This window comes from Lithobates pipiens, unplaced genomic scaffold (genome assembly GCF_037356315.1).
Source record: "Lithobates pipiens isolate NorthernLeopardFrog02 unplaced genomic scaffold, aLitPip1_a1.2 Scaffold_16, whole genome shotgun sequence".
Lineage (NCBI taxonomy): Eukaryota > Metazoa > Chordata > Amphibia > Anura > Ranidae > Lithobates > Lithobates pipiens.
In genome coordinates, this window is record NW_027507748.1 from 252010014 (window position 1) to 252023172 (window position 13159).

The window sequence follows — 13159 nt, forward strand, 5'->3', positions numbered from 1 at the left end:
GAACACCAGAGATAAAGGGGTATATACAGATGTATACTGTGCTGTGCTGGAGGCACACACAACTTCCAATAACTCCTGCAGATGTCAAGTGGGCTCAAATAGAGAAGAGCTATGTAGGTGGACATAGCGGTATGTACTGGGTACAGAGCACGCAGACAGCACGCACTAGCTCCTAACACTACTGACTGCAAGCTCTATTATAAAAGATAGATCACTAGCTATATAGGTGAGGTGAATATAGCGGTGTATACTGCGGTCAGGGCACGCAGACAACAACCACTACACAACAGCAAGATCGAAAATCGGCCCGAAAACGATCGGTGTGTACTGTGTTGAAGGTACACAGAACACCCACTGCTTCAGACGCCAACACACTACACAAGGCCGCCGCGCTGGCGGCCTTCTATAGTGTGGGGCGTGCACTACACAGCCTGAGCTATGATTGGCCACAGGCATCCTGCCTGTGGCCAATCATGGCTCTCCTCGCTGCTGGCGCTGCGATTGGCCAAGCATGCGGGGTCACAGTGCATGCTTGGCCAATCATGAGCCAGCAATGCACTGCGCCATCGCAGTGCATTGTGGGCCGTGAGCGCCACAGGAATTTGGCGCGAACGGACCAAAACTTTCGGACTTCGCCGAACGGGCGAACAGCCGATGTTCGAGTCGAACGTATGTTCGACTCGAACACGAAGCTCATCCCTACTCAGAGGTAAAGAAACAGGAGCAACAACTGACAGTCATGAGTTCAGTACCACCCAGAGCCACTTGGGCGCCCCATGCCTGGCCATCTAAAAGACACGGTAGGGACCGTGACAAACTCTGGTTTTTCAGCACCCTGAAATAATTTTTTGCAGTGACAATAATGGCCTGATTTATGTAAATTATAAAGCACTGTAGGTGTTATTTACTAAAGGAAGATTCACTTTGCACTGAAAGTGCACTTGTAGTGCAAATTGGATTTGCCTTTAGGAAATAACCCCCATTGTCACTGTAAACATCAACTTAAGCAAAAAACTGCTCTTGAGCATTGAAAGAAGCCACACATTGTTGAGTAGAAAATGTTTTACTTTGTGCACATTCACATGTGCGTTTAGAAAAGGGTTTTTGAACAAACGATAATTATTTTTTTTTATAATTTTTTTTTTGGGGGGGGGGGGGGGGGCAGTAGAAATATCCTTTTTTTGTGGTAAACAGGCATGCTTTTCAAAACTTAAAACAATACACAACTCAGCAGCTTACAAAGTTCAACTTTGATAAATTGAAGGCAATATCAGACATTCGTATGTCCAAACTGTGTTGATATTGCCTTTATCAGATGGGGTGATGTCAAGATGGGGATTTCCCTCCTGATCCCATGCCTAAGGTCAACATGTGCTAGCTCCCATCATGGGGGATCAATGGACGTGTTTCGGGGGTACAACCCCTTCCTCTCGGCTACTTGAGTTGTGAGGAAGGGGTTGCACCTACAAAATGCATACCTTAATATCCCATAATGGCAGATAGCACATGTTGACACTGTGTGTGCATCTTCAAAATTTAGGTTTCAACATATTTTAGAAAAGTTCTAATAAAATTCAAAAAAATAGAAAATGGTATGTTTTATATTCTGCCTAAAACATCAGTGATGTTTTGAGTCTTTTTTTATTTCAACATCATTGATGTCTTCCTTGATCTTCTGTAAATCCTGATTGCACAACATGATCTCAATGAGGATGTGTGCACTTGTGAAATGAGATTCTTCTTCCACAACATCCACATCACCTAAAATAAAAAGACACACCATGTATTATAAATATACAGGAACAAATCTATTACTTGAAGCAGTGGTCTCAGACACTCACCTGTTGTGGTCACTATTTCGCCCACTTCATAAACCTTTCCTCCTTCCACATCCTCAGATTGTGGTTTTGGAATTTCCCCTTCTTTAGGAGGTTGGGGGTCGCTGGTGTCCTCTGACGTCCCAATTCTTTTCTCCCCTGTGAATAAAATAAAGGTATACTTAGCACACAGATATCTGAGGCAAGAAATAGGAATATGAAACATTGCTTGAAGTGTCGTACAATTGTCTGTTTTGGCAGAGTTTCAAGTTGAAGACATCATTTTTTTTCCTTTTCTTCAAGCTGGAATACTTACCTTTTTGGGTAAAGTTTTACACATGGAGACACCACTAGTATCCACTGGAGCACCTATGTGGGACACCCTAAAAAGTTTGTTCTGGTGTCCCACACTAGTGTTCCTGCATCCAGATGTGTGAACAGCTGCTTTTACAAGTTTGCATTTCATTCTACTTACAAACCCATCTAGACAACAATGTACTAAACTTCTTTTACTAAAAATAGGCCTGAACAAATGTAGTTAACCTGCACCTGGAAAAAACATTGTATTAGTGGGCGAACTAATGAAGTTTACTACGAACGATTACTGTGCCCCCGAACCTGAAACTTGCCATTTTAAACTGTACAACAGTAAAGAAAAGCACATGGGGCAGCACAAACGTAATAAGAATGGGAACACATGACAAAATACTTTTTTGCAGCACTCTCTTGATTCTTCTGTACTGATCGTGCTCCTTCAATTTGAGGTCTGACCATTGTTTCCTCATTTGATCCTTCGATCGCCGTACCCCAAAATTCTTCTGCAGACTTTTCACAACTTTAGTCGTGATCTTGGCCTTTCTGACATTTGGGTTTGGGTAAGGTCCATGTTTCCTGTCATAGTCTGCCCTTTTCAAGATGTCCACCATCTCACCCAAGGACATATTAGAAGTCTTAAATCTCCAAGATCGGGACATTCGTGGATCCGAAAGACAAGGGGCAGGGAATGTACTATAAAGAAGTCAGGAGCGGGTGGAGTTTCACGCAGGCGCAGTGTATATAAAGCGTAACACGCGTGCATCGTACGAACAATCTGTGAGCGGAGGACGGAGTAGCAGAAGCGACAATCGTTCTAACAAAGGTACAACTTGAACTTGGGGCATCAGTGGCCTATACTGCTTACAGAGTGAGCCCTATATTGGGACAAGATTATGCAAGTTTAGCCTGATGTTAGGGTTTGTCTTGTGTTGTGTCTTACAGATAAAATGGATCGATTCAACGATCACGATTTCCTTCCCCCAATTCATTGATTTGTACAGAGAGCTGACCTGTCTGTGGCAGACAAAACGCCCCTTTTATACAAATCGACTAAAGAGGAAGGCAGCACTGGATAAATTGCTGGAATTTGTGAAGCCGCAGATACCCACGGCAGACATCAACTATTTGAAGTGCAAAATTGGTGGCATGAGAAACACATATAATAGACTGCGCAAGAAGGTCCAGGATTCCCAGAGATCAGGAGCAGCAGCAGCAGATGACATTTATGTACCCAGACTATGGTACTATGACAGACTGCGATTTCTGTCAGACTGGACTGAAATCAAGCCCTCATTCTCAACCCTTCCTTCCACTCTTCCTTCCACTCCAGCTGAGGCTTACAATGTCCAACCTGGGCCCTCCACCCAGGAAGAAGATGTGGAGGAGCCCAGCTTGAGTCAGGTATAGCATTGGTCAACATATTTATCAAAATTGTGTGTGATTGATGAACAATAAACTAAAACTATGTCCCTTTTTCATGTACAGAAAATCCTTAGTGAGGAGGAGGCTGTAGAAAGTGGCAGCCAGGAGGTGGCTGGGCCCAGTAGCCTGACTGAATCCCAGGTCCCTCCCCTCCACCTTCAACAAAAAAGGCCCAGGAAGGGGAGGAGCGTGGAAGAGTCAGCACTTGGGTTAATTTGTCAGGCTTCTGTGTCCCCCACCAGTCTTCTGTAGGCCTATGGCTGCCAACAAAATGCAGGAAATGGAGGTGGGCCAATGCCTCTTTTGTGAGGAACTGATCTATATGGCCCTAAATAAGGGGTTGAGGGGCAAAATCACAAGCAAAACCCACCTGTGGGAGTTGGACCATCCTCCTCCTCCACCTCCTGCCACAACTCCAACACCAGAGCCACAGCCTGGAAGCAAGAGTGTAAGGACGACAAGAGAGTGATGCCCTGGGTTCTGTCTGGTCTGGCAAAAGACGCAGGCTGTGGTAAGACCACAGCCTGGGGACATACGTCATCTGCTGCTGTTTCTGATCTCTCTGAGTCCTGAACTGGATTGTTCTCCCTATTAAATGGACTCCTCAGGCTCCCAATTTTGCCTGTCAAATAGCTGATGTCTGCCCTGGGGTCCAAAGTTTATGCAGCGTTGCCTTCCTCTTTTTATTTTATGTCCCCTAATAAATGTATATATTTTTTCTTAAATCATTGGCTGTGTGTTATAATTAAAAAAGGAAAGTTTGTTGTGAGTAGGCAGGTACATTTCAAAAAGATAATGTAAAATTAACAAGGGACACCAACACCAACCAATCTCCTTGAGGTTAAAAAATACAAGATAATAATGGTGTTGTGGTAACTTGACACACAAAACGAAAAAAAAGATTATGGAGATCACTAGGAAAAAAAACAAAAAAACAGAAGATCTTGATTTCCAAAGAAAAAGGAGATTACTATAAACAAAAATTAAAAACACTATTCTGGAGATCTGGCGAAAAAACTAAAAATTTTATTCATGAGATCACAAGAAATAATAAAAAAGTCAGTTTGTCAGAACTCTGTGTGAATACCACCTGCAAAACAACTTCATTATTCTAGCATTATTAAGAAGAAGAGAATGCACTGCATTGAAAGATTACAAAATGTGCAATGTGACGAATGTGGAATCTCCATTATGAACGCTAGTTTTACCAGATCAAGCGCTTCCGTCTTGTACTTGATTCAGAGCATGCATGGAATTTTGTGCGTCGTAATTGTGTACACACGCTCAGAATTTCTGACAATGGATTTTGTTGGCGGAAAATTTGAGATCCAGCTCTCAAATTTCTGTTGTCAGAAATTCCGACAGAAAATGTCCTATGAAGCCTACACACGGTCGGAATTTCCAAAAACAAACTCCCATCTTGTTGGAAAATCCGATCGTGTGTACGCAGAATTATTGCTCTATTGGGCGTGACACCCAATTTGGACATTTTCACTTACGGTGTACTCACTTTTGTTGCCAGTGGTTTAGACATTAATGGCTGTGTGTTGAGTTATTTTGAAGGGGAAAGCAAAATTACACTGTTACACAAGCTGTACACTCACTACTTTATATTGTACAAAATATTGTGATCGTGAGCATACTAACTTATTTATTAGCACCGCATCCCCAGATTAAAGTAGAAAAAATTTGAAAAACTGGACTTTATAGGTGCAGAGTCAGATGAGAAAATAATCAATGTATAAAAAATTTCCTTTATTGGAAGAATAGAATGCAAATACACATATTCCATAAAACCAAAACAGAGAAAGAAGGTACAGATTATGGCTAAGTGCCTAATGTTTTACAGCTCAACCAGCATAACAATAGATGGCAAACTTCCCAACATGTTTCACTCTTAAATGGTCATTCACAATGTGTACCGCCTTCTAATAAAAAAATATATACCGTGTTTATCGGCGTATAACATGCACTTTTTCCCCCCTAAAATCAGGGGGAAATCGGGGGTGCGTGTTATACGCCGATCCCCCACTATTTTTAACCCTTTCTGCCGCTCTCTGTAATTGTCCATGCTGACTTTAAAAAAAACAAAAAAACAGCGGAACTCCCGCTTTAAGCCACAATATCTGAGTCTATCGGCAAGACAAACAAGCAGCACAGGGAATATAACTACACTAATACCTAGCTAAAACAACTAAAATATTTGAAACTGTACAAAGCCTTTAAAGTACAAGTTCTGTTTTCTCAGAAAACCCTAGACGTCCAACTGTAAGCACAGGGGGGGCTACAAGCAGTCACAGGTAACTCTGGCACTTTTCATGGGTCCTGTTCTGCCTGCAGCATTTCCTTGGACTATAAAGAGGTCAGTTGGACCGTTGGACATTTTGGCCTAGGCTCCTTTGTAGCCCTCTCTCTCCTCAAGTTCATACAGGTACGCACAATAATTTTGGCTTAGAACAGGTTTCTAAAAAGGTCCATCTTTATATGCCCTTTTTTCAGCAATCGCCTCCTCTGTGTTTCATTGGACAAGCTCATCAAAGTGTCACTGGGGGGTTAAAGGGGCCCATTTCCCACTGGCTCAGAAGAGCAAGCCTCGTAAGGCGACATAATTCTTCTCTTCTGCCAAGTGCTCCTTTGGTTCCTCCTGAGGGCCCCAAAGAAGCCATGCCACTGGAGCACTCCTATCTTTTCTCCAGGTGAAGGAATGTTTTCTGGCCTTTGCGGACCTGTGGAAGTCTTGCATCCCTGATTCTTGTGTGCAAATGGTTGTGTTTTAGTGTTAAAAAATTGATTTTCATTCTCTAGCCCCTCTTTGTTTCTTTCCTTCCAACCTACCTGTATTTACAAATTGCCTTGCAGATCTTTACTGAGCTCCTCAGCATCTCAGGAGGTTATCGTCCCTGCCTCTGAGAGCTTCCAAGGTTTTCTTTTCAAGTTTGTTAATCTTTTCACTAAACATATTCATCCATGTCCACTGGTTCCACATAAAGTCATCCATTGCCTCTCTGAATCTAGGGGATTTCCTGGCAAAGTGACAGTCCTATAAAAACTTTTCAGGATGAATCGTGAACCCGAAAAAGCCATTGTTGATATAGACACATCATCTGGAGTATTTGGGGCTGGTCCTAGACTCTTCTCCTTCTGAACAAGCCCCCTTGTGATTGCTTTAGGCAGTGAAAGGCGTGCAGTCACATGAGCTGGTGAGGTTACAGGAGCCAGAGTGAGGCTTGGAACACAGGAAGAGGAACAGAGCAGTGTGGAGCTGATGAGTAAAGTATGTTCTGTCTTTGGAGGATCCAGAGGGATTGGAAAAGTAGTTGCCAAGTCATTAGTTCAAAAAGACTATAAGGTGGCTATTATATCAAGAAATCTGGAAGCTGCCTCAGCTACAACCGGAGAACTTAAATCTCATTTGGCTTTTAGCTGCAATATCACTAAAGAACAAGTAAAAAACACAGTTCAAGAAAATGTGAGCTGTTTTTGTCACGACCTGGTCAATGCCGCTGGCATAAATAGGCTGAGAGGAGGTGAAATGAAGGAGTGGAGTAAAAACCCTGAATTATCCACAATATTGGAACGTTACTAAAGATCCCCTATGGTGTGAAAAAGGTACATATAGACCATCCACTTGTGTTCCCAATGTGGAAAGATGAACCCTTGTGGCTATCTCCAAATAGCCCAGTATGGTGTAATAGATCTTTGGGGGAGTTTTTGAAATTATCTGATGAACGGAAGACCTGAGCAAAATATGGCATTAAATACTTACACCACATTTTGTCAGAATGGTCGTCTCTGTACTTTTGCCCAATTAAGAGAACAATTTGGAGTACCTAAGATTTGGCTTTTTCGCTATGCGCAGCTGCAACATGCAGCAATTGCCCAGTTTGGGGGGGAGGCTGAAATTTTGGTACAGAATATGGACTTAGAGAAGATTCTGATTGACCCGGATCCATCCAAGTAAATCTCTAGATACTATGGGACAGTGGGGCCGGGGGTAACGACCTCAACTTTTTGGACCGAGATGTGGTGGTAGACGATTGTCCCGGAGTTGTCGGAAGAACTGTGGCAAGAGGTACTGGACACATATTTGGTGTCATCTCCTCTACGGATAAAATGATTTCGTTTCGTTAACTTTACCAGCAGTATTATACACCAGCTAGACTCTACCGAATGCATAGGAGGGAATCTGCTATTTGCCATAAATGTATGGGGGCGCAAGGCACTTTTCTACACATGGTATGGGAGTGTAAAAAGGTGAGACCACTACGGTTGCAGGTGACTGAATTTATCTGAGATAAGTTTGCTTTGCCTGACATTTGCTCTTCCCTACGTTGCCTCCTGGGTTTTTGATCAAGAGGAGATCAATGCATACACTAAACTGTTCCTTAGGATCCTATTTTTTGGAGTGAGGAAACTCATTGCCAGAATTTGGATTCATGACAAGCAGCTGACTCTGGGGTTGTGGATAAAAATAGTAAATGCAGACGTGATGATGTATAAGATGACCTATGAAGCCAGAGGGGCTCCCAAGAAATTTAGGAAGGTATGGTTCCGGTGGGTGGACTCTGAGAACACACTGGAGGAAGAGGGGTCATAGACCATTAGATAGTTAAGACTCTTTTCGCTTCTTAATCCATGGCAAAGGGAAGATAGTGAGCATACTCTTCTTAATGGGGACAGGCTCGGTTTCTCGTGTCTTATTAAACACAACACTGAATGCGGACATCCCTGCGCGGGGGGGGGGGGGGGCTTCTTTGGCTGTTCATACAGAAGGGAGCATCTCCCCTTGGAGTAGGGAGACAGTTTGTTTCTCTCCAGGAGGGGGCAAAGGGTTGGGGGGGGGGGGGGCATTAGCTCCTTTTTACTGGTTCTTTGTTCTTTGTTTAATGCTTAAAAAAAGGGGGGGAGGCATATGCTGCATTGTAAGGTAGGTAACCCAAATGGCTGAGTTAGGGTAGATTGATATCTGCGATGTTATTGACACGGATGTATGTTTGCTGCTCTATAATTGTTGATGTAGCCTCTATCTGATGTACTGTATGATTATTCTTTGTGGGCACAATAAAAACTAAAAAAAAAAAAAAAAAAAAAAAACATACACCATCCATTGGTCGTATCCCTCGAGGGGAGGGCACATCTGTGAAGGGATATGAAGCTATCTGTTGCACAGTGTTGGACACAGGTGAAGACGTTTTTTTTTCTTCGGAAATACAGGGAATTTTATAGTAGATGGTAGATTCACGTTTTGTTGGAGCTGGTGTTTCCCAAGATTCACATGATATCCATGATTTAACCCCTTCCCGACCAGCCCCCTGCGTGAGCTGCCGTAGCTGTACGTCCGCTCTTTAAGATGCTGTGGCCGGCGCGCGGGCGCCTTCACGCGCGCAGTGTGTCCCCAAAACCAACACACGTGGACGGCGGGCATGATGACTGCTGGGCACCCATGATTGATAGTGAGAGTGAGATCTGGGATTTGTGTGTGTAAGCACACAAATTCCGGTTCTGTCAGGGGACAGGAGACAGATTGTGTGTTCCTACTATCTAGGAACAACAATCTCTCCTCCTCTGGCCAGCCATACTCCCCCCACAGTTAGAATCTAGGGAACACATTTAACCCCTTGAGCTTCCCTTAGGGTTAACCCCTTTCCTGCCAGTGATATTTATACAGTAATCAGTGGCTATTTTTAGCTCTGATCGCTGTTTAAATGTCATTGGTCCCAAAAAAGGGCCGATGTGTCCGCCGCAATGTTGCAGTCCCGATTAAAAATCTCAGATAATCGACATTACTAGTAAAAAATAAATAAAATGCCATAAATCTATCTCCTACTTTGTAGGTGCTATAACTTTTGCGCAAACCAATCAATATACGCTTATTGCGACTTTTATGTTACCAAAAATATGTATAACACCACATATCGGTCTAAACTGATAAAGAAATTTGTTGTTTTTTTTGGATATTTATTATAGCAAAAAGTACAAAATATTGTGTGTGGGGGTTTTTTTTTTTTAATGGTCGCTCTTCTTTTTTTTGTTTTTTAGAGCAAAAAATAAAAACCGTAGAGGTGATCAAATACCACCAAAAGAAAGCTCTATTTGTGAGGCAAAAAGGACATAAATAAAATTTTGGTACAATGTCGCATAACTGCATAATTGTCATTAAAAGCTACGTAGTGTCGTATTGCAAAAAATGGCCTGGTCAGGAAGGGGGTAAATTCTTCTGGGGCTGAATTGGTTAAAGTGACAGCAGCACTATTGAATTTTAATACACATTTGTTATATAGGACCGCAGCACTACTTGGTTTGTAGATACAGTTTATGAGAGTGTGTTTTGGTGTGAGCAATCCAATAGCACTAGATGCTTATAATTTTAAATATATACATATCATTTTATTGTTTTTGATTTTAGGAGCGAACAAGTATATCCATTGTTTGTTTAGTACTTTTTATGGATACACCAGGGGTTTAATAGACCCCCTGATGTCTCTGCTGCCCTCCAAGCCAGCTGATATTTCACTTTGATTAAGATCTTCATTTAGCTTGTCTGATCCCCTTTCTCTCCAAGAGATTTGAACTTGGTCCTGTTGGTTCTTCAAAAACCTCCCTTTGAACCAATCTGGGCCATGCCTCTTTAAAGAAAAGGTAATTTTTAAGGTTATTATGAGGCATAGGTCTTTCTTCTGAAGGAGGTATTAGCTTTTCACTTCAATGAGGATATTGTTTTGCTTTCTTTGGTGCCAGAATGTGATTTCCCTTTACTGTGGTCCAAACTGTCTGTCTTGCAGCCATAGCTACCTTCAAAAATGGTTTCACTGTTTGTCATCTCATGTGGGCCCATTGTTTCCATAATTGATCAAGCCTATACTCTGAAAAATAGGGCTCCCTCTACTAGGGCTTGTGAGTGTTTTTTTGACATTTCAGCATTAGGCCTCTTCCCAGGTCTGTAAGGCTACCACCTTGTCCTCTTTTCACACTTTCCCAAAGTTTTGCCAGGTAAATGTTCCAGCCACTGCCAATTATAGTTTTGGATGCAGAATGTTGAAGGCAGCCCCTTTTTGAGTTCCCATTTTTCTTTGTTTGTTTTTACGCCTGGTAGGGTGCATTGTCCACCCTTACATTAGACTGCTTTAGATATCCGTTTTCCTCAATAGATGATAAAGAAAATGTAATTTTTATACTTGCCATAAAATCCATTTCTCTGATTTTGCTGAGAGACACAGGTCCCACCCCCTCAGGCTAATGACATTTGCTTTTGGTACAGCTAACTACAAACGGAGCATACTGAATGTGGGATTGGTTATACCCCTAGCAGTGGTGACTGGTGAAGTTTTAGGATGGGTAGTGCCAGACTCTGCCCTTCTTTTGACCCCTCCCACTTGGTGAAAATGGATGGGGTTTCAGCAAAATAGTGGACATGGCTCTAAGGTGGTGTGGTTAGCATCTGAGATGAACGAGGGATGGAGGGAGAGGGATGGAGGGACAGCAGGGCCAGATCCTACACAACAATAGAAATGTGTATTCTAGAAAGAATAACAATCAGCAGAAAAAGATATTCCAAACACCAAGTGTTAGCACTTCAATCATCCCAGCACCATGGTTGTTATGGTGTCATGATGATTAAAGCACATTATTTCTATTATTACATTGTAATATAAAATTAAATCATTCCACTCCCCATAATGCAGAATCAGTGGGAGCCCTGAGCATGTCACTGGCCACGTCACCTGCCACCAGATGCCATCAGGTATCCCCAGTGGAGTCCGTCCTTGCAGCCAGCCTGTGTCCCACCAAATGCAGCCAGCCTGTGTCCCACCAAATGCAGCCTTGTCTGTGTCACATCAACCCCCCCTCCCCCCCATTCTCCGTGGGAGCAGCACAGCAGTACTTACCTTGCTGTGTGGTGTCCTCTCCTACTGTGTGGGCACTGGCAGCAGCAATGGAGGAGTCTGCTCCTCTCATACTTCCTGTTTCCTCTCTCCCAGGCGCAATACGAGAGAGAAAACAGGAAGTGACATCAAACTGAGATGTCAATCAAACCACCCCGGCTGTAGTAATGGATACTACCAGCATTGGGCGGAAGCTACTTGGTGCTTCAGAAAGCGCTGCAAGGCAGGTAAAATGCCCGCAAATGAAGCGCCGCGTCTGCAATCTTGTGATTGCATAGACGTGGTGCTGCCCATAAGTTAACTGTGTCCGGCGTCCGTGCACTTAAGGACTTTTTTTATTTTTTTTGTATTTTTTTTTCCCCCTAATCGTTTTTCATGACAGTCACCTGAGAGACCTTGGCTCCTCCCCTCTGTAGGAAACACCTGTGCCAGCCTTCCATAAATTTCCTCCTCCCCTGCTGGCTGCTCAATTATTTGTGTTTCCTCCAGGAGGGGAGACATCAGGGAACCAAGCCAGGAGAATCAGGAGGCTCAGGCAAAATGTCCTTAAAAAGCAGCAGAGGCTCCTTGGGCAAACCAGAAAAAAGACTGACCTGTAAGAAATATCACCCCTGCATCCCTGAGTGCAAATGGAGGTCGGGGGGGCTCCTGTTCAGCTTCGAGCACGGAGCAAGGAATGTCCGGCCGTCTCATACAGCAGCATGTATGTAACACAGTGCAGACCACACTGGGTATTGAGAATGGCGGCGCCGGTGGTGAGTGACGTCACGTCTGTCGAAGGGGACGCGTACTTCCGGGTTCGCGGTTTCCAGCCGCGAATCATGAACAGGAGTCAGGCATGGGCTGGAGAGGAGCCGCACATGCTGTAGAGACAGCGGAGACTCCGGTGGTAACACCAGTATGTCAGACGCAGAAGGAAGGGACCAGACTGCTCCAGCAGAGACCAGCTCCAGCCATATTAAGGTAAGGGGAACCTAGAGTGGAACTCCCCTGGCCTAACCCACCACCCCCCATCCCCTCAAGGGTACATGGAAAAAAGAGGGGTTAGGCATGGTCCCTCCTGTGTCAGAGGGTGGTTCGTGTGGCCCCTGGTGAGGTAAGCCCACATGAAAGGCGCTGTGCACCTGCAATTTTGCAGGGAAGGTTATGGTAGTGTTAATGTGGGCTTTTCTTTGTCTTCAGAAAACAGATAAAACCAGGCCCTCCCACAACTCAAAAAAGAGATGTACTTCTTGTAAAAATACACTTAAAGATTCCTGGGGGAAAACATTGTGTAAGGAATGTATTAACAAACACAAACTGGTGCAAGAACATTCCACTGAGCAGGGCAGTGATTTAGCAGCATCTGTCAAAGAACTATCCAGGGTTTCAGATCCCACAGCTGCAGACTGCTCCTCCAGTACAACCAGCACTACCAAAGACACAAGCACTACCCTCCACTAGTGCAAATTCAGTAGTAACTTCAGTAGCCCCTAGGGAGGAGGCAGAAGATGAGCCTGACAGCGCAGCGTATGGCTCCCAAGAATCAGAGGGTGAGGCACTGGAAGGGGATTCCAGAAAACCCTCCTGATACAAACTCTCTTTAGAAGAAGACCAGCTTTTGGGGGCCATTCATATCACGTTAGGTCGGTGTTTCTCAATTCCAGTCCTCATGGCCCACTAAGGCCGCGTACACACGCGGGGACTGTTCGCCCAACTTTGTCCGTCAAACAGTTTCGGCAA

The 13159-nt window shown here is 43.9% G+C and overlaps 1 protein-coding gene across 5 annotated transcripts in view; it reads right to left on the minus strand.

Annotated features, from left to right (window-relative positions):
• The window catches only part of KLHDC8A (kelch domain containing 8A), a 358281-nt gene that overhangs the window by 118468 nt on the left and 226654 nt on the right, over positions 1-13159 (minus strand). For 2 of the 5 annotated variants that reach the window (XM_077481299.1, XM_077481298.1), the window contains exons 7-8: positions 1842-1976; positions 1199-1761 (exon numbers count right to left, since the gene is read on the minus strand). The exons of 2 other annotated variants lie outside the window; for them this stretch is intronic. In XM_077481299.1, coding sequence (XP_077337425.1) covers positions 1619-1761; positions 1842-1976 — 278 coding nt within the window. In that variant the 3' untranslated portion in view covers positions 1199-1618. Of the gene's footprint in view, positions 1-1198; positions 1762-1841; positions 1977-13159 lie in introns of those variants that run through there. One more of the 5 variants, XM_077481297.1, reaches the window with a different exon arrangement.